Source organism: Leucopleurus acutus (genome assembly GCF_964270905.1).
Source record: "Leucopleurus acutus genome assembly, chromosome: 9".
NCBI lineage: Eukaryota > Metazoa > Chordata > Mammalia > Artiodactyla > Delphinidae > Leucopleurus > Leucopleurus acutus.
Window position 1 is genome coordinate 14,404,084 of NC_139144.1, and position 25,096 is coordinate 14,429,179.

The 25,096-nt window shown below is 42.5% G+C and overlaps 1 protein-coding gene across 1 annotated transcript in view; it reads left to right on the forward strand.

The window, feature by feature from the left end:
- Nucleotides 1-3,906: 3,906 nt before the first annotated feature.
- GLI3 (GLI family zinc finger 3) overlaps nucleotides 3,907-25,096 on the forward strand; it is a gene marked incomplete at its 3' end in the record, with an annotated part of 271,120 nt that continues 249,930 nt past the window's right edge. Inside the window, exons 1-2 of the mRNA XM_082845989.1 lie at nucleotides 3,907-4,008; nucleotides 5,116-5,280. Coding sequence (XP_082702115.1) covers nucleotides 5,157-5,280 — 124 coding nt within the window. The 5' untranslated portion in view covers nucleotides 3,907-4,008; nucleotides 5,116-5,156. The remainder of the gene's footprint in view (nucleotides 4,009-5,115; nucleotides 5,281-25,096) is intronic.

The window sequence follows — 25,096 nt, forward strand, 5'->3', positions numbered from 1 at the left end:
GATTCCGAGGAACCAGCGCTGCGCGGCCGGGCGCTCCGGGCTCGGGGCGCTGACCGGGAGCTGTGGCCGGGTCTGCCCGCGCCGGGGAGGGAGCAGACGGCGAGGCGGGCGCCCCGGGGCCTCCGCTGCACCGACTGCGACCGCGTGCGGGGAGCGGGGCCCGCACGGCGACGCCGGGATCCCGGCGGGGTGGGGGGGAGGCGGCTGGGACGCGGAGACGCGGCCGAGATGTGAAGACGCGGACCCTGGAACCGTGCGGGGAACAGAAAGGAAGCTGGCGTGGAAGCGCAGGTTGCCAGCGCTTCCAGGCAGCACTGACCACAGCCCACTGCTTACTAAATGGAAAAAGAAGCACACAAATGACAACTTATCTTTGCAAAGATGAAAGTTCTTGGGTTTTTTTTTGTTTTGTTTTTGTATTTTTTAATTGCAGCTGCAAGTGGCCACTCTCAAGAGAGGGCCACCCGAGGCTTTGCAGGGGTGGGGTGGGGGGGTGCTGTTTCCAATGCAGGTCTTCCCCCCTCCCTGCCATTTCTCCAAATTGGTAATAAATGTTGCAGCTTTTCTTTGGGTGCCTTTCAAGTGGAGACATGCACTACAGCATCACCTGGTCAGTGGCTCCAGGATAGGACGTCTCGTTTGGTAGGAGGTTGACGCAAGTTCAGATTTATAATCTAGAAAGGAAAGACCCTCCTGTGGGCAGGTTGCTAGTAGGAGAGGGATTACTTTTAAAAGAGGGTCCGGAAATAATTGTGCCCTGGGTTTAGGCCTCGGGAAAATTACAGAAGGATCAGGGACAGCTGAATGGGGAAAAGCCATGACTGTTTGCTTTCAAGAAGGCATTTTCATTCCTGCATTTACCTATGAAACGTCAGGCTTTAGCAGGTCATCTTAGCAGAGCGGTTTTTCCTGGCTGCAGGGTTTTTTGTTTTGTTTTGTGTTTGTTTTTCCCATATACCCAAGCTGCTGGGACTCAAACATCAGCTACAAATAGTTTTTCTTTTTTCTCTTTTTTTCCATAAGCATAAAAAGTCAAGGGGCATGCCAGCAAATCTTGCATGTAATGTTGCAGTGATGAAAAGGATTGAGGGAGAACAGTTTGGCCCTGTAAGAAAGGGAGCAGGGTCTAAAAGTCTCATTTCATTCACATCTAAAAACCAGTGGCATGTTTTCCTCAGAGAAAGATCTTTGAAGTGAAGCAGAACCAAAAAGTTCTCCTTGAGAGTTACGTTCTAAATAAATTATACTTTATTATTTAGGAAACGCCAGGTTTTATAAGGAGTCCTATAGGCTACGGCCCTAGTTATGTATGTTTTAGGATTCCATCAGGAATTTTTACTGGTCACTTCTGTACCTCATGCTTTCCTGTATCAACTCAGGACAGTGTTTCCCAACTCGGCTGAGTATTCTATGAAAAAATTGCCACCCCAGCTAGAAGCAAGCACTCTTTTCTGCTCCCTAACTCTTGGTGCAGAGTTTTGATGAGGTGTGAGAGTCTAGAATGTTAAAACTTTCTCCCTTAGGGCTTCCCTGGTGGCGCAGTGGTTAAGAATCCTCCTGCCAATGCAGGGGACATGGGTTCGAGCTCTGGTCCGGGAAGATCCCACATGCCGCGGAGCAGCTAAGTCCGTGCGCCACAACTGCTGAGCCCGTGTGCCACAGCTACTGAAGCCCACATGCCTAGATAGAGTCTGTGCTCCGCGACAAGAGAAGCCACCGCAGTGAGAAGCCCGCGCACTGCAATGAAGACCCAACACAGCCAAAAGTAAATAAATAAATAAATTTATTTAAAAAAACCCAACTTTCTCCTTTGTAACTGACAGGAACAAAGTTGGGTTTTTATCAGTAAAATAAGCTGATATAATTTATAGGGATATACAGGAAGCAGATGTCTGCCTTGGCAAGTTGCCAGTTTTATAGCCTTGTTCCAAGCATAAACCACACTTTTAAATAATTAGTTACTAACTAATGAGATCCAAAAATCAGTTGTCAAAATAGAAGAAGGGGGTAGACTTTTGAGTGACCAAGGGTCTATTTTTTTAAAAATCCATTTTGAACAGGGGGTGGGGGGAGGAATTAGTGTTCTCCAAGACCATTAATTAGTGCGATTTCAATCAGCGCCTGGGGCTTTACCTCTTCTCACTGAGCCTCTCTCCGGTGATGAGTATTTGGAGGCTTTTTATTGCTTTGTTAAAATGAAGTCTTTCGCTTGGGGGGAAAACCAACAACTCCACAAAAACCAAGTTTGTCAAGGAGCTTTGGTGACTTGTCTCTTCGCTACTATTAATTAGTTCCCTCTCCTAAGGAAGAGACAAGAATCCCATCTCTTCATGGCTTTTTTTTTCTTTCCCCCCTCTGGTCCATTAGCTTGTCTCTGTGTCCAGTATTCGTAAATTCCATCCAGATTCCACCGGTAAAACTGTATTTGTGTTTTGAGGGAAACAATTATAGTAAGTGCCCCCTTTCCTCCAAAATGGTTGAGAATGGAGTGTTTTGATTAATTAAATATTCCTATTAAAGTTTTTAGTTTTGATATAATTTGCCAGTTTACAAAGAAACAGGCTATAAAAGAAAAGATATGTAGCTAAATCTATGACAATTAAGATTTAAGACACTGCTGAATTGTCTGGGTCATGGGATCATTGCTGGATCGCTTACTACTCAGTAAATATTCTTACAGGTATGAGGTGCTGGGTAGATAGCCCGGCCTTTGGAGTTTAGGGTCCAGAGGGGAAGACGGACATTCAACAAAGATTCCTGACCGATGCAGAGTTCATTATTGGGATGGCAGTTGGGATAGGCTCTTCTGGGCTGTTGGAATTCAGTACTTCATCCAATGTGCCAAGACTTCAGTGAGGACCACCTACAGTACTGGGTACAGAGCAGCAAACAAAAAATAGGTAGAGCAGTTGTCTGCGAGCTTCACTGAAGCTGATAGTCACCAGTGCTGTTTCAGATAAAGGTTCCAGTGGTCACCTCAGAGACATCAGGGGTTGGACCTGCAGCTCTGAATGTTTTGCAAGCACCGAAACAAGGCTGATGCAGGTGGCTTTTGTACCACGCTGAGAAACAGTGCCATGGAGTGGGTTGAACTGTTCTCGTGGCATGCTTTAAAAATGATCTTTAAGTCAATTTGGGGGGAGCATGTAAAAAATTTAGAGAATCATTCTGAGATTGGTAGAGCTAGAAGGGGTGGTTGAGAATTTCTCCTACAGGGGTTCTTTAACTGGTTTGGAGGGCCTGTGATCCCTTGGAAATCAAATGGACAGTTTTTGGTGCACTTAAGGGGATTCTGGGGGGAGAGGGTCCGTAAGGTTTAACATATTCTTAAAGAGGACTGGACACCCCCCATTCCCACCTCCAAGGTGAAGTCCCACTGTGTGACACTGTCATGTGACAGATGAGGAAACTGAGGCACTGGACAACTCCAGGGGGTGCCAATCAGGCCCTCCCCTGTGGACTTGTGTACGGTGGCAGCCTTGAGAAAAGAAGGTCTATATTCCTTCACTGTTGTGATCTATGGGGGCTCTTTTTTTTTTTTTTTTTTTTTTGCAGTACGCGGGCCTCTCACTGTTGTGGCCTCTCCCGTTGCGGAGCACAGGCTCCGGACGCGCAGGCTCAGCAGCCATGCCTCACGGGCCCAGCCGCTCGGCGGCATGTGGGATCTTCCCGGACCGGGGCACGAACCCGTGTCCCCTGCATTGGCAGGCGGACTCTAAACCGCTGCGCCACCAGGGAAGCCCCTATGGGGACTCTTTGAGGGATGTTTCTGCATTCAGAGTGGATCTTGTAATTGATATGTACATTTAACCTAGGGCTTCTTTTTGTCTTTTTTATTCTAGAAAAGCTGTTGTAAATAACTTGTGTGTTTTACGGTGAATGCCACTGGATAATCAAGGAAAAGAAATGGAACTTACTGGAAGAACTGGTGCTCCAGGGCCATGAGGCCTCTGGGCCTTCAGCTTTTCCAGTTACTTATCCCAGATTGCAGTTCCCTTGCAAGTTTGAGTTAAGGATGACTAAAAATCTTCCGTCTGGTACTTTAACTCTTTTAGTCTGTGAAGCACTCGCTTGTTTTATTTCTCTAATCCTTGTTTTGATGGAACACGGTGGCCTCCGCTAAATGTAGAAAACAGGCAGGTGACTCCACGGAAGAAATGCCCACAATCTAGAGAGCTTGAGGGAAACGTGCTAGAGAGGAGACTTGTCATCTTCTCTTGTATTCTTTGTAGGTGTAGATCATGACTGCCAAAAAAGAACGTGAACCAAACAGAGTGAAAATTGATGAATGATGAGTTAGGGCGATTATCACATGAATGAAGCTGGTGAAAGACAGACTAACTGCCCTTGCCTTTAGCTGAGTTTTAATATTTCTTAAGTGGTTCCAGCCTTTGCTGTGGGTGATCTTTTGCCTTTTCCTGTGGGATCCAGAGTGTGTTGTTCTATCACCTTTGTTTGTTTTAAAAATGTAACTTAAATGAATGGAAACGTTCTGCTGTTTTAAGAAAGCTTAAAGTGTATGGCTTTCCTGAAAGAATTAGGTTTAAGAGGCATGTTGCGATTCACATATCTTGGTGAGGGAAGCAAAATCATCGACCAGAATTCTCTGATTCAGAATTTGGAGTTGGGCTTGGATGGGAGAAATTGTCGGTCACTCTTTAAAACATCTAACTAATAACTAAAAAACTTCCCTGGCTTGGAAAGTTGTCCTACTGCCCCTTCATAGAAAAGTGGCCACTTTCTTATAAGTGTCGGAGACATTTGTAGATGTGGCTTGAAGGAGTAATGTGACGCTTGGATTTCTCACCGTAAACACAGCTGAAGATGGAGATATTTAGACCATTTAATAACAAATGCCCAGTAGGATTTTGGGAGAAGTCCCACATTATGGACGAGTCCCTTTCTCCTCCTTTTGCACGTGTAGACAGAATTCGCCTGGCTTGTTACTAGCACTTTGAGGCCTTTTTGCAAGAAAGCCAGCGGGTAAGGGGCTTCCAGATTTTGAATTAGCTGATGCTCCAGGCACCTCCTCAGGTGACAGGTGAAGTGGCCTTTGGAGTGGGATTTCCTTTTTCCCCTTCTTATTTGAAATTGATGGCGCTGCTGTTTTTGTAGGGGTTCCTGGTCGCCCAGAGCTGAAGTAATGAGAAGGCGTCATGGAGGCCCAGTCCCAGAGCTCCACGACCACTGAGAAGAAGAAAGTGGAGAATTCCATAGTGAAATACTCCACTCGATCAGACGTCAGCGAGAAAGCCGTGGCCTCCAGCACCACTTCCAATGGTGAGCGGCCACGGGGATTACCAACAGTCAAGCCTACAGTCCTTTTCTGTGCTCTGCATTCCTTGCGAGTTGAGCATTTGCACCTGGACCCGTGTTTGTGCTCTGAGAGCTGAAGAGCGCAGATGGAGGTGGAGGTTGGGGTGCGGGCTCGGGGTGGCCAGGCTGTAGCCATCTCTGTTTTGGCGCTGAAACTACACGTTTTCTTCCAGATTTGCTAATTCGAGATGTAAATGTGATAGGTTATTTATTATAGGAAGTTCCTGTTTTGGCATTTTGGAAATCATCTTGATGAGTCTGGCTGGGGTTCAAAATACTCTGCATTTCCCATGGAAAGTCTCTACTCGTCAGGATAATCAGTTATCAGTTATTACAAAAGACACAAGAGTTGCCTTGTCCAAATTAGTGATAGGGTCCCCTGCAGACCCCAAACCCTAAGGAGTCCGCTCGAAAGGATTTTAAAAGTTGTTAACGGTTGAGCCTCATCTAGTTTCTGAGTTGCAGGTTTTGCTGTTGGCATATAAAAATTTAACGTCCTTAATTTGCGTTTAGAGATACAGAAAGCCAACTGTTTTACATGCTGTATGTTTTAATATTTTAAGCAAAGTGTTGAGAGGCATTTCAATTCAAGCATGGAGCACTGAAAATAAATTCCAGAGCCCCCTCTGGTAAAAACAGACTGAATAAGTAAAGAGTAACCTTCACTTCCTTTCCCTGCCTTTCGGCTCTGGAAGGCCAGCAGCGCCTTGGCTTTTTGTAGATTTCATAGCCACCCTGGCCTCTGCGAATCGCTCTCCGCTTTGCCATGTGCCCTTAGGAAGAATGGGCTGGTCTCAGTCCTGGACACTGCCTACCTGGGTACAAGGTTTTGCATCTGCTGAGCCAACCTGCGCCCTCCCTCCCTGTGCATTTATATTTTATTTATTCCAAAAAGATTTGACTAGGCTGATTTCCAATTTTTTTTAATTTTATTTTTTATAATTTTTTAAATTTATTTTTGGCTGTGTTGGGTCTTCGTTTCTGTGCGAGGGCTTTCTCTAGTTGCAGCGAGCCGGGGCCGCTCTTCATCGCGGTGCGCGGGCCTCTCACTATCGCGGCCTCTCTTGTTGCGGAGCAGAGGCTCCAGACGTGCAGGCTCAGTAGCTGCGGCGCACGGGCTTAGTTGCTCCGCGGCATGTGGGATCTTCCCAGACCAGGGCTCGAACCCGTGTCCTCTGCATTGGCAGGCAGATTCTAAACCACTGCGCCACCAGGGAAGGCCCTCCAATTTTTTACATACAATGGGAGAGTGAGAATCTGCTTTGGAAGGTAACAGCCCAGAAGTGTAGGCTGTGAGGGCAGACATCCAATAAAAAAGCTGCACCTTCCTGTCTGAACTGTGGCATTGCCTGGCCCTGCCCTCTGTGCCCATCCTGGTCCACAGTGTGTGCTGCTCACTTTTCTCCTTCCCCGATGTCACCAGTGCGCACTGCTGGCTTGACCGGGCCAGGGGAGGGGCTGGCATTAAACCTTTCGGCTAATGAGTCCCATTTTGAATTGATCCTTCAGGGAGATCTATTTATGTCTGAGTTAAAATAATGAATTTACTTTACATACATACGAAACTATATTTCTTTCTTGATTCGTGGTCTTTCAACTCAGGACTAGAGCTTATTTTAATAGAGCCAGATTTTTGCATTATTCCTGTGATGAGGTTATAGAAGGCATATTTTCTCCTTAAAAAAGCAAGCTGTGGCCCTTGTTTCTTTTCTCTGGAATTTGTAAAAAATTAGACACGTCTATTTCAGAAATAGAATCAGTCTGTGCCATGTAGGTGATTTGGTAATTTTAATAGCAAATTTGTAGGAATAATCGCTTTCTGGATATCATGCTTAACGCAACATCGACGTTGGGTGATTTTTATAGCAGTGTGTGTGAGTGTGAGTGCGTGTGAGTGAGTGAGCGTGTAAGTGTGTGCGTGAGAACAGGCTGCACCACGTGGAGCCTCCGTAAACCACTGTCCTTTCTGGGAATTTCAGCGGAGTAGCAATAGCGATCTGTCCTTATGAAGGTGCTGCCCCTTGGGTGATTCTGGCCATTGGACACCTGCTGGGCAGATATTTGGTGCCGTTGCCTTTGTCTGGAGCTGCTCTGACCATGAGTTCTGCCCATTAACCTGCTTAGGGTGACCAGGAACAGAACTAACCTAATCAGCCCAGCAGCCAGGAAGCCACTGGGGAACAAGTATCCAGGGAAGAAACAGTCATGGTTTATAAAAGTTAGTCCTTGAGTCCGAAGTAACCACAGAACTGACTCCGAAACCGAATTCCACGGGCTTCCCACCCTGATCAGCTCGGGTCCTTGAAGTACCTCCTAAATGGGTGTAAGACACGTCCTACCTTGGGGCAAAAACCTCATTAGTCAGGTTTGCAGGGCTTCTGCGTGAATGATAGCTGTCCTAGAATCCTGTGAGCTCTGACCATTTTTTCAGTGTTCTATTTCTTGTAAGAGATTGACTCCTTTTTGTTTTGGAGTAACATAAAGAGCCAACCAAATAGAGAAAAATGGAAGTGGTGTTTCTGAAATATCAATGGCAATCCTGCTGGAAGATTCCAGGAAAACCAGCAAACAAGTTTAAAGGTGGGAAAAATTGAAACAAATAAACCTTTTTCTTTGTGATTGCTTTCCATAAGCAATGCGAATCATTGTAATGATTTTTTTTTTTTTTACGAAGTCCTCAGCAGGATTCATCTAACTAGTTCAGAGCCTCTTTATGGCCCCAGGATCATGCTTAGGAGGGTGTGGAATGGCCCAAATTCTTTGTTCTGCCAGCTTCTACCTGGTGGCACGCTGCCCTTTGCTCTCAGCTCTGGTCCCACAGCTAGTCTGGGGGCTTTGGTCTGTGGTTTGGTTTGGGTTTAAGAGCTGGTGTGGGGGGCAGGCTTTCAAAGGTTGGTATACTGTCATTGCTATGGTCATCCATCCGTCCGTCTATTCTGTCTGTCTCCCGTTCTGTCTTTTCTCTGCAAACATTTCAGAAGGGCTTGGATACCTCCACTGACGCCCTTCACAAAAAGGAAGTGAAAATTACTTGGATCCTATAATAGGTAGTACCAATTGCTACTGTTCCCAGGGGGTTCTTAGGCTTTCCTTACAAAGTTCTGCAATTCAGAGACTTGTAAATGAACAATGAAAAATGAGTTCCTCACCAAGATATATTACGGAGGTAACCTGTGTATTTCTTCTCCCGTCCACAATTTCAAGATTAAAATAAAACAAACAAAAACGTTTCGCTATTGGCGCTGTTACGTTGCCTTAATTAACTTTTCCAGCCATTATGTGCTGCAGTTTATTCCTGATTGTGAGCCTTCCAGCCAGACCATGCACATTCCTCTGCATGTCCTTACAGATCTGTTTTCTTACTTTTCTCAGCCAGGTATCTACTCCTAGAATAACAGTCATACAGAGTTCTGTTTAAACGCACACATACACAGGAACCAAAATGTATGGTTCAAAAACCTTAAACGACATTTTAAGGAAGGATTTGCCTTTAGACCTTGAAATTTAAAATAACACAAGTGAAAAACTGTTCTAAATCTTCTATGGGTAAAACACAGCCAAACTGATTTTTGTAACATTTAAGAACCTGTATCAACATATGAAGCGTTCAGTATACTTACTCAGGAACCACAGTGTTTGCTTCATGTGTTATAGTTTGATTTTAAGCTCTAGTGTTATTTATGAAACATAAATGACAAAAGAGAAGACATTCAGTTTTCTGAATATTTGTTCAGTGCAGTTGACACGTAGATGATCATTTCTGGCGTCCAAGATGGTGTCTTTCACATATAAAGTGTGCATTCATATCTTAGGTGTCATTGTTTACTTAAAAATCTCAAATCTGTTAATATGCTAGTACCTTAAGTAAAATGCCTTAATGATCTGTTTCTTTCAGGTATGGATTCATTACTTTCCAAGCTGCCTATTGTGTTTTGTAAATAATAGACATGTTTTAATCTAGGTGTTCCAATGTATTAAACATTCTCATTGTCCTATAAAATTTCCTTTAATGACTTGCAAATACTGACTTTTCAGTGTGAAATGTTTTATTTCATTTTTGGCCTATGATTTTTTTTAAAGGAGTAATCTGATATTTCTTATTAACCTACCACTCTGCTTTAAAAGAGAAAGCAGCTAATAATAAGCATATGTAGGTCCTGCTTTGGGGATCTTTTATCAGATCTGATAGTTATTGAGAACATACCTTAAAGTGATAGAAAGCAGAAATTATCTTAATGGTGATGCAATATGAAACCAAAGTTGATAGATTAATAATGGAGAGGAAGTTCCCTGTTCACTTTGATTCTTTCAAAAGGAGGGCTTGGTTCTCCTCTGCTTAAAAAAAAAATTCTTTGAGGTTTCTAAGGGGAAAGTGTTGTGGTTTGCAAATACGTAGGAGATTTTTTTTTTTTTTAATTTTAACTTTTGGTCACTTCCTGGCCTTGTGATTTTCTTTCAAACTGTCCAGTAACTCCTATGAGTGTTAATCAGGATATCTGTTGGTCTCCTGGCTGGGAGTAAGATAGCTCAGAATTTTGTTAAGAGTTGGGAATTCATCGGCTGTTCACCGCCAAGATCTCTTGTCTCTTTTTGTCCTTTTTTATGGTAAGAGTTTATGTACCTAATTCTGCTCAGAAGTGGGTGGACAGTTCACAGCAGAAAGCCTGTAGGTTGTGAGTTTTAGGTTTCCTGTCCCTTTAGATGTTCAATCCCTTTTTTCTTGGCCACATCCCATTTCCTAGCACATGACAGACGGACAGATAGATGGAAAGGACTTTCAGATAACGTGGTTTCACACTGTAGGGTGTTGGATAGGAGCACCCCTGGGGTTTGGGTTGAAAGTTTGGACTGAGTTCTGACAACACCAAGGACTAGCTTGGTGCGTGTGGGCAAATTCACTTCTCAAAGTCTCAGTTTCTTCATCTGTTTAGCAAGATACTAATTAGACCCACTTCACAGGATCTCCAGGCGGATTAAGTGAGGCAATGCCTGTACCTTTCTGGTAGGACTGCACACGGTAAGAGCTTAGCCATCGTTATTAAGACAAAGCATGGGGATGAATTAAATGTTATGAATCCAAAACAAAACGATTGTGTTTTCTTGAAAATATACATAGGTTTTGAAATTAAGGGGAAAACGTTTGGCAAAAGTAATTTTAAATTTGCTGGACTCTCCGAAAAATAGTTCAAGGTGTTTCACAGAGCCCCCAAATGACCGAGTTTACACATCTTAAGGAAGAGCTATTAAAAATTTTTTTTTTCTCTACCTTCCTTCCAAATGCCTTCTCAAGCCAGAAAATAGGGAAGGCAATTTTGAGAAAATTTATTTTGATTTCTTTAACCTTGAAAACTACCATTGATTATGTCTTAACACTAGAAACAGCATATGGTACATCCCTTTTCTTGAGTCTTCTTTTGGGGTAAACTGTTTCCTTTCAGGTTGTGGTACCCATTTATAGGGTAGTTTGTGCTGCATTAAATTTTATGCTTTTTAAAAGAGCTTTCATGTTTTTAAGCCAACTAACTCATGGCAAATAATCTGATTCTCGTAAGAGCGCTGACTCTTTTGAGCTCCAGACTCATGTGTTCCTTTACCTGGCAACCTCTGTCTTCTTATTTTGGCTGAGTGTATCAGCTTCCTGTGGTCATCCAGGCTTGAAACCCCACGGTCACCTCTGACCCCTTCCAACCTCCGGCTTCCCGTGTCCTACCAGTTTTGAGGTCCTGGTAGATTTTCCTCTGTAATTATTCACCCACGTGTCCCTTTGGGCCACCCTACTGCACAATGCTATTTCAAACCTCACTACCTCATGCCTAGACAGTTAAAGTGGCCTTCTCTCCAATCGCTCGGCCCTGATTCATGGAGTTGCTCTTACCCGATTAATCTTTTTACGGTTATGCCACACCCCTACTCTAGAACCTTCAGTGATTCCCAGCTACTTATAAAATAAAATTCAAAATCCTTCGCTTAGGGCTTCCCCGGTGGCACAGTGGTTGGGAGTCCGCCTGCCGATGCAGGGGACGCGGGCTCGTGCCCCGGTCCGGGAGGATCCCACGTGCCGCGGAGCAGCTGGGCCCGTGAGCCATGGCCACTGAGCCTGCACGTCCAGAGCCTGTGCTCCGCAACGGGAGAGGCCACAACAGTGAGAGGCCCGCGTACCGCAAAAAAAAAAAAAAAAAAATCCTTCGCTTAATATTGAGTTATCTTCCAAAATCAGACCCCAGTCTGCCTCTCCAGTCTCTCCAATCTGATTTACTGCGACTCGGCTTTCCCATCTATAACCTGTGCTGTAGCCAGTTGGAAGGACTCCTTGCCTTCACACTGCTCCTGCATAGAATGACCTTTATTCTTAACATCGGGGCACGTTGCATGTTTACCTTCTTCTCAAATGCGACTCTGCCCTCCATCTTTCCATATGATCTTGTGTCCTTTGGGGAGCTACCTAATAACACTTGGTTTGGGGAGGCTTATTTTATTTATTACTATTTTAATCAATAGACTATATTTTAGAGAAGTTATAGATTTACAGAAACATTGATCAGAAAGTACACAGAGTTCTTATATACCCCTTCCCCCCCTCCCAGTTTCCCCTATTAACATTTTGTAATGGTGTAATACGTTTGTTACAATTGAGGAAGTAATATAGATACACGATGATTAACTACAGTCCATGGTTTCCATGAGGGTTCATTCTTTGTGTTGTGTGTCCTATGGGTTTTGACAAATATATAATGTCCTGTAGCTGCCATTAGAGACTAGTTGCACCCCTCAAGTTTCCCTATGCCCCATTTATTCATCCCTCCCACCTTCCACATAACACTTGAAACTTTTCGACATGGCACCTGGTTTGTCTTTTCCCTGCCTCCACCTCATCCTCCTTTAGTATTTTGGGCTTGGAGGGCCCCAGCCTACACAGTACACAGACCTGCCGGAACTTTCCTCGGCTCAGTGGGGCAGGGGGCATGTGCAGAGCAGCAGTGGTGTGGATGCCAGGGTTCGACCCTGGCTCCGCCCCTTTATCACTGTGTGATCTTGGGCTAATAACTTAACATCTCTGAGGCTGGCACAGTAAGGACTCAAACATGGTAGCTATTTTTAGGAATGGTAATAGCCTCTTCTGGATAAAATCTGGCAGGATTTAATATAGTGACACTTTTCATCTCACTCCTTTCAACACAACATCATTTGTTAATAATCTGTGCATGGTTAAGCTTGAATCCGATGGAGAGAGTTAGAGGGTGTTGGCTTACAGAAAATCTTTAAAATGTGGGGGCCATCAGGACCTAGCTTCACAGACAAGGAAATGATAGGAGCTGGGATCAGGAAACAGTACCTCAAATCACTGATCCTGAAATTGGCACAAGTTGGATTTAAAGAATCACATTTTCAGGCCTACCCCTCATTCATAAATACGCCTTCCCATTATGGGATAAAGTCAGTAATTCTGTGCAATGGGCTTCGCTGAGGGCAAGGCTGCTCTTCTCTCTTGCGTATAGCTATTGGATTTCTCCTCCGAAAACAATTCTTGGGTGCTCCGAGAAATCAGGAATAAATCTCAACCCCTCCTTGCCACAGTTTTCCAGACTTGGGAGTGAAAAGAAGCCACAGCATTATGTGTTCAGCTTGTGGGAAGTTTCTGGGTTGCCCTGATTACTTGTGATCCAGTGATGTGAGTATTTCACATTTTCAGAGAGAAATTGGTCAGAATCAGAAACAGGAACCAAAGAGTTGAAACTCGGGGCCAAAATGGAGCTTGTGGGAGGGCAGTGTCTCTCTGGGGAAGTATCTCGGTGGCCTTCTGCTGGGTACCACTTTGAGCCCCTACTTGGGGGGAGGGCTTTTGTTCCAGGGCTTCTAGAGGGTGAGACCGGGAGTGTTGGGAACCACGAGGGTCCCAGGCAGAGAAGGAGGTGGGTGATGGTGAAAGCAAAACGCTTCCCTTTGTCGTATTTACGTGGAAATCTTGCCAAGTCCCCCTGCTGTAATTTCTGTTTTTAAAACTTTACATACAGCATCATTTACTTTTTTTTGGTGTACACTTCAGTGAGTTTTGACAGATCCATAAAGTTCTGTAATTACCGCCACAGTCAGGGCGCAGAACGAACGGTTCCAGGCCCGTCCCCCCCAAATTTTGACAAATACTTGTTTTTAAACTCAGTGTAGTAATAGTTACCTTATGAGTCACTGATAATAATAGAAAGCGTTAGAACTGTAGAAGTTGCTTGATGTTATGGGGTTTTTTGTTTTTAAAAAAATCCGTGAGTTTTTAGATCCTGTTCGCTATACTCACTGTGAGTTTTCTTTTCCTTTCTATCTAAATATTTCATATAGAATTAGTAGTAGAACTAACATGTTCTTAAACACTGCCCAGAAACATATAACCTTCTGTCTCTGCCAGTCTGAGTCTTTTTCGAGTGTCCAGTCAATGTATTGTTTCCTTTTAGGCCAGTTGAAGATGCCATTTTATACTTAAAACTACAAGGCAGTCATATTAATGAGGGTTTTTTTGTTTTTGTTGTTTTGTACCATGAATGAGCAGGAGTGTGTTAGAATGAGAACATTTAATGCAGCTCTAACCTAGAAGGAAAGTATCCAAGGCTTTGTTAGGTCTTTCTCTTTTTTTTTTTGGTAAATCATTCTTTTCCCCTTTACTTTTATAGATAGGACTTCATCTCAGGTAGGGGAAATTTTTCTATAAAAGTTATTCTTACTCTGACTTAGGCTGCTGTTCTTTTTCACTCTTTTTTTTTTTTTTTTCTCTTTCTTTGACTCTTTCCTCTTCTTGGTCTCTTTCTTTTTTTTTTTTTCCCCCTTTAGTTGTAGAAAGTTGAGTTCCATCCCAATTATTAAATCTTAGGAGACCATTCCCACATGGTTCCGTAAATGGTAGCTTCATCCTGCGTTCTTTCATCTCTTCCCCTGCTCTCTGGCTTGACAGTTGAAAAGGTCTGACTGTGCCACACAATGGTTTGATTGGTTTCTCTGGGGGAGACTTTTCCCTGCCTCATCATTCGCCAGGCAGGTGGACCAGAAAGTCTCTTGATTCTTTTGTTGCCTCTCAAAGTCCGAGGTCTTTGACTGAATAAATCCGCCGTCATGGGATAATTTGCTAAAAGGAGTCTGAAAGATGTGAGAGAAAAGCCTCCCGACTTGGGTGCTGCATTAATGAAATCACGGGGCCTTGGAGTTTGCAATTGAAAAATCACCAGGAATGCAATGGGTGGAGACGGGGCTTCTTTTATTTCCCATAATAAACTTTTAGTTCTATCATTTAAAGCACGCCTAGCCCTTTGCTGGCCCACTGGCCCGAGTGTGGTTTTTTTTTTTTTTTTTTATACCCATGTTTCAGGGGACAGCCCTGTCCGACTGAAAGCCATTTGGGTGCTGTGTCTAGTTAGTCATTAGATTATTACTAGTAGATGGAAAGAATTCCATATGACAGGACTAAGGTTGAGTTAACACAGGACGAAAAGTAATTTACAGATAGGCTGTCCCCAGCCATCTTTGTAGTGCCTGATAAGGTTTCATTTCAGAATGGATAGGCGACATTTCCACTTACGGGCCCATTCTGCGACACCTGTGATAACAGCTTCTGGATCCTAATTGAAATTGGTTTCAAAATGGATTTTCACTTTTCTCTGTCTGTGGAAAATATTGAATGGACTCAGAGCTGCCACAGAAAACCCCGGACCTTGGAAAATGGAGCGGGAGGCTAGGATCATCTTTCATAACAGTGTCGATGATATGACAGTTTTGTTATCTGTCTTATTAATGAAATCATTGATCATCTGATGAGGGAGATAATAAACTACATTTCCCACCCAGCCCCCCACCAGTGTTCCCGAAACGCAATTAGATTCGGATTACCAATAAGGAGGGGGGGGGAAAAAACAAACAACTATGGAACTCAAGTCGTCAAGGTCGATGAAAAGTTTTCCTTACCCAAGGGACCATTTCAGATCAGAACATTATGAGTGATTGCAATCCAAGTATTTTGAAATTATAGAAAGCCAGCGTTGTATCTGAAGACTGTCTTTTTGTCCAAGTCACCAGCATTTTTAGTAAAGACCTATAAAGTGAAATTCACAAGTAGAAAGGGCAGTTCTGAATGAAGTGCTTTTGTAATGGGGAGAATGGGGGAAAAAATCCCCAGATTCTCTCCTCCACCCCTAGGGTGAAGGGATTTGGGGCTTGTCCTGGGTGGGTATAGTGGGCGAGGAGGACCAAACTGAAGGAAACGTAGCTTATTGTCTGTCCCTCTCTTAAAGCGCTCTGGGAATCCTAGTAAGATGGGAATTCGGTTTGGGTTTAATGAGGGGGCTCTATTGTTTGGTGTTGGGCTGCTTTGGAATGTGCTCTCTTGTTCCTCTCCAAGGAGGGGAAGAGATGCTGATGACTCTCATGTTTCATGGTGAATTGTATTCTTAGGTGTTTCTCCATTCTCAGAGCCAGCAAGGATCAATCCAGTCCCATCTGAGCTTGAAAGAGGAGCTGTGATCAAAGGCTCTAATGATGTCACTGGTCTCTGGTGATTGATTAGGTACAGAAGTTCTAGAGAATTCTGCCTTTCCTTATCATTTCCAATTCATTAGTGTCTACCATTAGGGTAGCTAGCTCTTCATTTCTGTAAAATTAGAGAAAAGAATGATATATTTAAAAAAGATATATAAAAAGATAAAAGAATGATATATAAAAATGATATATAAAAAATGATATCTTTTTCTTCTGGATCTGTCTATCTATCTATGTCTATTTTTTTTTTAAGTTTATTGGAACCATGGCTGCCTTTTATAAGCAGTCTTCCCCTTTAAGTATACTGCAGAGAAGCAGAGTTCGCTATATAAATTGGGGTAAGTATTTGGGAATTTAAATTGGGATAGTATTTGAGAGTGAAAACAGTTCCATTGTTTCCAAAGCCGTTTAAGCATATATAGGTAATTACATGTTAGGTCAACGTTAAATATATTTAAATATTTTATTACCTTGGAAATTTATGATTTTAGGACTTTTTAAGTTCTTTTAGTTATTTTTATGGAACTATCTAACATTTTTCCTCTTGCCATTGAAAAAGAAAAACAAATGCATTTCATGCCAAGAGGTGACAAATCTTACAACTGGGGAAGATGCAGCTTGAAAGAAAATCATAAAAAACCGAGAGAGAGCCTGAGAGATCTCTTTCTGGAACTGCTCTTGACTGTACTGTAACTATTGGCTTAGATCCACCTGGGGTGGGGATTGATTGCAAAAGCATTGAAAAAAATTCTGTTTTGGGAGGCTCTGCAGCCCAAGGAAGAAAAGTTGAATGGAAAATGGAGAATGTGAATTACATTAAAGTGACTGTTACCTTCTATCTTTGCTGTTGATTGTCAAGGACTATTGCCTCCTGCTTGCTTAGAGCTAATTTCTTTCATAGAGAACTTCATTTTGAGAACTGCTCTCTGAGTAGGACTGATAAATGTGTTTATAGTGTAGGGTGAGTATCTAAAGAGAAGTGATCATGCAAATGAGCCTTTGGGAAGAGATGGTGAGGCAATTATGAATACTAAGCTTTAATGGATGTCAAAGACTCCCCTTTCACAGAATATTTTTGTTCTATTGGCAGTGATAAGAAAAATAATCCCAGACTCTTGCCCGTAACCAAAAGAGAACTTCTAGAAAGAATACAACAAAGGCATGGTTAAAATAATGGGACTTCCAGCAATGTAAACATTTTCTGGTAAAACAGGAATCTAATATTCAGTTGAAGATTTCTTCCAAGCATTTAAAAACTAGAAAACACACAGTGGCCCATTTCACATTAAGTTTAAATCAAATCTGTCTTTAAAAAAACTAATGTTTCTAGGCTTGTTTTCAAATTCTGGCAAGATTTAGAGCAGTAGAAAAGTTCCTTTCCTATAAATGTTGACAGCAGTTCCGGTGGAGGCTAACAATGTTTTATAAATAGAGTTTGCTTAGCAAAAACCATATGTACGCCTAGTGAAATAAGCTCACATTTATTTATGTTTTGATTTATAGAAAACATGTGCCCCTTGACAAAGCCTTTGGGCTCTTTTCCGCAATTAAAAGGAATCATGCTTGAGAAAAATAGCTACCGTCTTAACGGGAAACTTTTTCACATCAGTTGAAAGCATTTTCTTTGATCACTTTCACACAAATTGAGAATATTTTCATCCATCAGCTTGACCCCCAAAATTGGGTGAATTGAAAAAAAGATGTCTATAAATATGTACACATACACACGCGTATCAGCATATATATTGGTTGAATATTGGGGAATCCCAGATTTTTAAATCTTGGGTAATAGGAGAGTGGTAGTGTACAGTTTGGTAGCAGGAATTATTTTATTTCATTTTTATTTAAAAAATTTTATTGATGCTTATTCTTGCTGTGTCTAGTGTTGGTGCAGCATGCGGTGGTCTCCTGTTTGGTTTGATTTGGGTTTTTCAGACTGAAGACGGGCACAGATTCTGTGTGTACCTGTTACTCGGCCTTCATCTAGCTAAAATAGCTGAAAAATATCTCTATCTTGATTCTCTTTCGAGCAAAACAGACAATAAGGCAAAAGAAGGATAAGAAGGTGGTTTGCAAATCTCTCATCCCTGTCCTTTGAAGAAAAGACTTCAGAAGTCTTTTTTGTATTTTTTTTTTTAAGAAGAAGACTGTATAATTTAGTTTAAAAGATGTTCCTTTTGCTTATTGATCTTTCAGGAAGTTCAGGATCGGGAGCGTGTTGCTGAGAAGAAAAAAAACCCTTTTTTACCTTAAGAAAGAAGTGGTTATATTTGCTGGGACCAGGCTACAAAATACTGTTCTGTTTCTATTCTAGACTAGACTGGATCAATGGTTTTCACACTGCTGGGGGCGTGGGAGGAGGGTGCGGAGAAAGTCAGTGTTTAAATTTGAGAACTTCGGGCTTCCCTGGTGGCGCAGCGGTTGAGAGTCCGCCTGCCGATGCAGGGGACGCGGGTTCGTGCCCCAGTGTGGGAAGGTCCCACATGCCGCAGAGCGGCTGGGCTCGTGAGCCATGGCCGCTGAGCCTGTGCGTCCGGAGCCCGTGCTCCGCAACGGGAGAGTCCACAACAGTGAGAGGCCCGCGTACCGCAAAAAAATAAAATAAAATAAAAATAAATATGAAAACTTCATGATACGTGAGTATACTAATGATACAAGTACAAATCTTACATGTAAGGGCTAGTATAATTTGGTACCTTGTTTTAACTGGGGGTGGGGGGGTTATTTTTAGTTACAAGTGAGAGATTATATGTGCTTAAAAAAGTTAAATTAAAAAAATTTTTATTGAAGTATAGTTGATTTACAGTGTTGTGTTAGTTTCAGGTATATAGCAAAGTGATTCAGTTTTACATATATGTGTATATATATATACACACACACATATACATGTATATATATCTATATATAGAGATAGATTCTTTTTTCAGAATCTCTTCCATTATAGGTTATTACAAGATATTGAATATAGTTCCCTGAGCTATGCAGTAGGTCCTTGAGAGTTAAATTTTTAGAGAAACTCTTTCTCATGAAGGTGATGTCAGTGTCCCACACCCTAGGAAAGCCTAGCTCCTAGCACCATGCCCTCAGGAATAAGTACCATTGAGTCTGGTGGCTGATGTCTCTAGGCCAGCATGGCATGTAAGAGGAGTGAACCATCTTTTACAGCATGGGGGCTTCATTGGGAATCCAGGAACCCTTGAGGTTCATGCTTCAGAGAATGGGCCAACCCTCTGAAATTACTTTATGCAAGACTTTATGGGCGTGAGCCTATATCCTTTGTTCAGGTTCTTAAAGAGACTTGTAACCTAGTATTTGCCAGAGCCACTGGTCTGCAGGCAGGCTTTGGAGCTCTGACTTCCTTCAGGGAAATACTGATTGAATGATTAGAATTGCTCTTTGAAAGGATGATGGTCTATGAGAAGAGAGCCTCTTAAGGGTGAGGGGAGATGAAAATGAATCTTTCTCATGTAATATGTGATGTGATAACCATAGTCGTGACCCAGCTTACTTTATAGAGGCCACACATTAGGAAGTCAAAAGACTGCTTCCACATCACTTTATTGTTTTTTTTTTTTTTTTTTTTTTTTGCGGTTCGCGGGCCTCTCACTGTTGTGGCCTCTCCCATTGCGGAGTACGCGCAGGCTCAGCGGCCATGGCTCACGGGCCCAGGCCCAGCCGCTCCGCGGCATGTGGGATCTTCCCGGACTGGGGCACGAACCCGCGTCCCCTGCATCGGCAGGCGGACTCTCAACCACTGCGCCACCAGGGAAGCCCCACTTTATTGTTTTAAACGAGGAACTTGAGTATCTGATTTAAAGAGCTTTTCCCCACGAAACTCTTGTGTCTGTGACATTCACCTAAGGTTCCCTAGGAATTTAGAAGAGTGAAAAAAGACAGGAAAGATGTCAGGTAGATGAGAGGCACTTGAAAGGGATGAGTTAACATAATCTCAGTTGAAAAAGGGAAATCCACCATTCTCTTTAATCTATATCAGTCACATGTATGTGTCCCTCTTGGGTTAAAAGCTACCGAAGATTGTGTTTAGGCCAAGATGTGTGGTCATACTGTTAAGTCAAAATAATACCAAGTATTTTGGAGGGCTGTCTATAGCTATTAGTTTCAGGTGCACGGGTAGGGAGATTTTTGCCCCGTTTTGACTGAATTGCGGATAATTACACAGAGTTGCCACAAAAGCAGTGGATCCTCTGAAATCTGAGATGTGCGTGTCCTTGATTTAGACCTGGTATCATTCGTTACTGACCTGATTTCCTGCACTGGTCTTCCTGGGAGTACTTGGGCATGGCTGGAAGGAACATTTGACTCTTGAGTGAGACTAACTCTTCCCAGACCACAGTCCTCTTTTAAACGTCCCAAACATCCTCCGAGAGGGGTCTGCCTAGTTCTCTGTTTGGCATCTGGTTTGATGTCGTTACATTTTATCACGGCCTCGCTGAGAGCTTTAGCAAATTTCTTTGATGCTAATTTAGTCGCTTTAAACTCTGGAGTGGAAAAAAAAGAAACAAAACCAAGAATACAATAAACTTTGATTGCTAGTCTCCTAAACACTGCATCTCTCAAGTAACCCATATTTGTCGTTATTTTTTGAGAATGGAATTTATAGGGGGGAGCTGTTCAGATACAGCCCAGGGAAGGGGGCAGAGTCAAAGGCCAGAAGACACCGCCCTTCGCAGGTTGCCTTGGGGAGATGCTGCACCCTCCAAGGAAGGTGAGATGGTTCCTTATACTATAATTATTAAAATAATGCATTTTCAGGGAATTCCTCAGCAGGCCAGTGGTTAGGACTCGTCACCCTCACTGCCAAGGACCTGGGTTCAGTCCCTGGCCGGGCAACCAAGATCCCACAAGCTGTGCTTCCAAGTGTCCAAAATCATAATCATAATGCATTTTCGAAAGCGTTTCAGTGAAAGTGGAACGTAAAGGGGTATGGGCAGTGAAGGACGTGCTCACCACAGCCCGAGACCTTAGAACTACCTTTCTTATTCTCTGCTTTCCTCTCTCTTGAAGTTTTTTTTTGTGTGTGTTGAGTTTTATAAAAGGAATACCTGCTCATTGGGAAATTTAGAAATGCACAAAGAAAAACATGGGCGTGTCCGGGAATCTCACCACCCAGAGATAACCTTGGTTAACATTTTGGTATATTTTCAGGTTTTTTTCCTCCATTTTCTGTGTCAAGTCCTACAGGTTCAGGTGACCATATGTTTGGGGGATATTCCTATGTCATGTGCTACTTTTCTCCAACCTGACTTTAATGGGGATGTAATTTATTCACCCACTCCTCTTATCATTTATGTTCTTCTTCCACTTGTAAATAAGGATGTGGTGAAAATCCTTAAACAATCTGTATGCTTTGAATACCTCTTATCAAATTAACTCCAAGAAATGTCGCAACTTATATTTCCATCAGCTGTTGATGTGTGCTCACTTTCAGAAATGCTTATTAATACGAGTGAAATCTTTTTAAAGAAAATATGATTGGTGAAAACGTCACCTCATTTTTAAAATGTTTTTCACTGAAGTGTAATATGCAGAGAGAAGAGTTCATATAGTGTAAGTGAGCAGCTTTGATGAATTTTCCCGATGTGAACACATCATGTAAACAGCACGCGGATCAAGAAAAAAAACACTACCAGTTTTTCTCTGGATATATGCCCAGGAGTGGGATTGCTGGATCATTTGGTAGCTCTATTTTTAGGTTTTTAAGGAACCTCCATACTGTTCTCCATAGTGGCTGCACTAATTTACATTCCCACCAACAGTGTAGGAGGGTTCCCTTTTCTCCACACCCTCTCCAGCATTTATTGTTTGTAGATTTTTTGATGATGGCCATTCTGACGGGTGTGAGGGGATACCTCATTGTAGTTCTGATTTGCATTTCTCTAATAATTAGCGATGTTGAACATCTTTTCACGTGCCTCTTGGCCATCTGTATGTTTTCTTTGGAGAAATGTCTATTTAGGTCTTCTGCCCATTTTTTGATTGGGTTGTCATACTGAGTGGAGTAAGTCAGACAGAGAAAGACAAATATCGTATGATATCTGATACCCATTACATGTGGAGTCTCAAAAAAATGACACAAATGAACTCATTTACAAAACAGAAATGGACTCACAGAAGTAGAGAACAAACTTATGGTTACCAGGGGGGAAGGGAGGGGAGGGATAGTTAGGGAGTTTGGGATTAACATGTATACACTGCTATATTTAAAATGGGTAACCAACAAGGACCTACTGTATAGCACAGGGAACTCTGCTCAGTATTATGTAACAATTTAAATCGTTTGAAAAAGAATAGATACATGAATGTGTATAACTGAATCATTTTGCTCTACACCTGAAACTAACACAACATGGTTAATCAACTATACTCCAATATAAAATAAAGTTAAAAAAATAAAATAAAAATAATCCCCAAAAAACCCCACCACTACCAGTGTCTGGAAAGGATGTCTCACGTCCTGGTCAGTTACTTCTCCGGCTCCAAGGGCTGGCTCTGTTCAGCCCTTCTACTGCTGAGGGGCACCTGGATGGTTTCCAGCGTGAGGAGGGTTGGCTGTTAGGTACCTGCCTTTTGGTGGACCTGTGTGCACATTTCTGTTGGTTACGTACCTAGAATACAATTGCTGCATCCTAGGGCTGCATATATTTAGCTTTAATAGATACTGTTCAGTAGTTTTCCCAAGTGGTTGTACAGAATTTTTCCTCATTCTTGCCAAACTAGGTATTTTCTGTATTTTTCATCTTGGCCATTCTGTTGGCTGTGTAGTATTCAGTTGTGGTTTTAATTGGTTCCAGATGACTAAGGGAGTTAAGCATCTTTTTAGGTATGTATTGGTCATCTTAATATGCTCTTTTGTGAAGACTCTGTTGTGTCTGTTGGAAACGTTTTTAAAAATTTGTACTTCTTTGAGGGTAAATAATTATTTAGTAGTTGTTCTCTCACTGATTTTGAAATGATACCTATATCTGACATTGCCTTAAAATATTTTATAGCTTCTTATTCTGAACTCTTTTATGCTATTGACCTGTTTGTTCTTTAGCCAGTAAGTACCACACTCTCAGACGTTATGACATATATTTTATTTGAGAGTGCCGTTATCTTTTATGATTCTTCCTTTTCAAATGCTTCTTGGCTCTTTTCCAAGTTTTTGCTTCTAGAAGAATTTTAGGACTTCTTTTAAAATTTGCAGCTACTTGTTTATGAATTCATCCATACGTAGTAAAAGTATAAAAACATGAACGGATGCAATTAATTTCAGCAATAGAGGTTGCCTCTGAGGAGAGTGGAAGGGGAATGAGATGGGGAGGGTTCAGATGTATCTGTACCATCTTACTTCTTGAAAGAGAAAAGGTTTTAAGCAAATGTGGCAGAATATTAACATGTGTTAAATCTGGGCGGTGGGTATCCTGATGTTACTTATATTATTCTCTGAAATATGTCATGATGAAAAGATTCCCCTTTGGGATTTTATTTGGAATATATTCAGCGAGCTTATCTAGGCTTTGTAACTCTACTGGCTATAAGAAACAGCCTTGATTGCTTTTCTGCCTCATTTTCACAAGGTTACTCTCTTCCCAGACATACATCAAAGCGCACATAAATGCACACTCTCTTTGGCGCCCGCGTTCTGCATTCATCTTCAGAAGTATTTTTTAAAAAATCTGTCTCTTAGGGCTTCCCTGGTGGCACAGTGGTTGAGAGTCCGCCTGCCGATGCAGGGGATGCGGGTTCGTGCCCCGGTCCGGGAAGATCCCCCATGCCGCGGAGCGGCTGGGCCCGTGAGCCATGGCCACTGAGCCTGCGCGTGCAGAGCCTGTGCTCCGCAACGGGAGAGGCCACAACAGTGAGAGGCCCGCGTACCGCAAAAACAAACAAACAACAAAAAAAATCTGTCACTTATAAGAAAATACGTCGGAAATCACAGTTGGCAAGACCTAACAGGTGTTTGCTTTCTTTTCACCTTTTATACTTTAACATGTCCTGGAAGCAATTTAGTTTTACTTCTGTCTCATCTGTGTTGAATTGAAAGTTGCAGGTACATCGATAAGTACTTGGGTTAATGTAAATACCTCTTGTATTCTCTCAGGACAGATCTGATGCTCCAGCTTCTTGGCATCAGGCTAGGTTTTTATCAGGCGCCAGCAGCTGCCCTCTCTGTGCCTTGACAGTGGTATCTGTTACGTGGTGGCTTTTTCTACTGAAATCAGTCAGTGCCAGGATCAAGGATTAGGAGTGGGTTGAGGGTCTCTGTTATTTGTTTGTTTGTTTGTTGTTGCGAGAAGATTGATTCAATGGAAAAGGCCAAAGGAATCTTGGTACTCTCACTTTTGACCTTGGAGTAACCTTGGTTCACTCACGACTCAGGCGTAGAGGATGTAAGTGGATGTTGGTTGTGGCCAAGTGGAAGAGAGAGATCTGTGAAAGGTCCGGTGTCAGTTTGGTGTGTGCCATGTTGCTATGATGCACGTGGATCCAGCAGAACTTATAAAGAGAGGCGAATCACAGACACCTTTAAGGACACCAAGTAGCAGAATATTCGTGCCTTTGAAGATAGGAAGTGTTGCCTTCAAAGGTGTAATTCCAGTAGCTCCTTAAGCCTCAACTTCATACACTTAAAAGCATGCCTACAACCTGTTGCCTAAAGCTTTTGGAAATAATTTAGAGACATGATTCTTGTTTATTTTCCAAATTTCAGATCATCCAGCATTTTGTTGCCTTTCTGTCTGGGGAGATACACATTCACCAGAGTGATGACAATACGCACAGAAAATTTGCCAGCCCCCAGAGAAATTCGAACTTCCTCCCTTTTTCCCCACAGGAGTGTCTTGGGGAATGGCGCATACAATAGAACTTTTCATGTCTAGGCCCTGCCCAGGGGATTTCTGTCTAATAAGAACCTTTTCTTCTTCTTTTTTTTTTTTTCTTAAGCATACCCATATGGAACAAAGCTCAGGAAGAGGTTGGGGACCGAATGCAGGGAAAGAAAATATAGAAAACCCTGGAGCATCTGAGTTTCCCGAGTTTCCTTTGCACCCAAGTCCAGGCAATTATAAATGAAAGGTTCTATTTTCCTGATGTCCCGCCTGTAGTCAACATTCTTGAATAAAATATGCTTTCTGCTCTAAAGATACTTATAAGTGAAGGTGTAACCACACTGATTTGGTGCAGTATAAATGATACCTACCGAGTATCGAGGAAAGTCTCCTCACTTGAATTAGATCTTTTAAATGTAATTGGTTAAGGCAGGGGT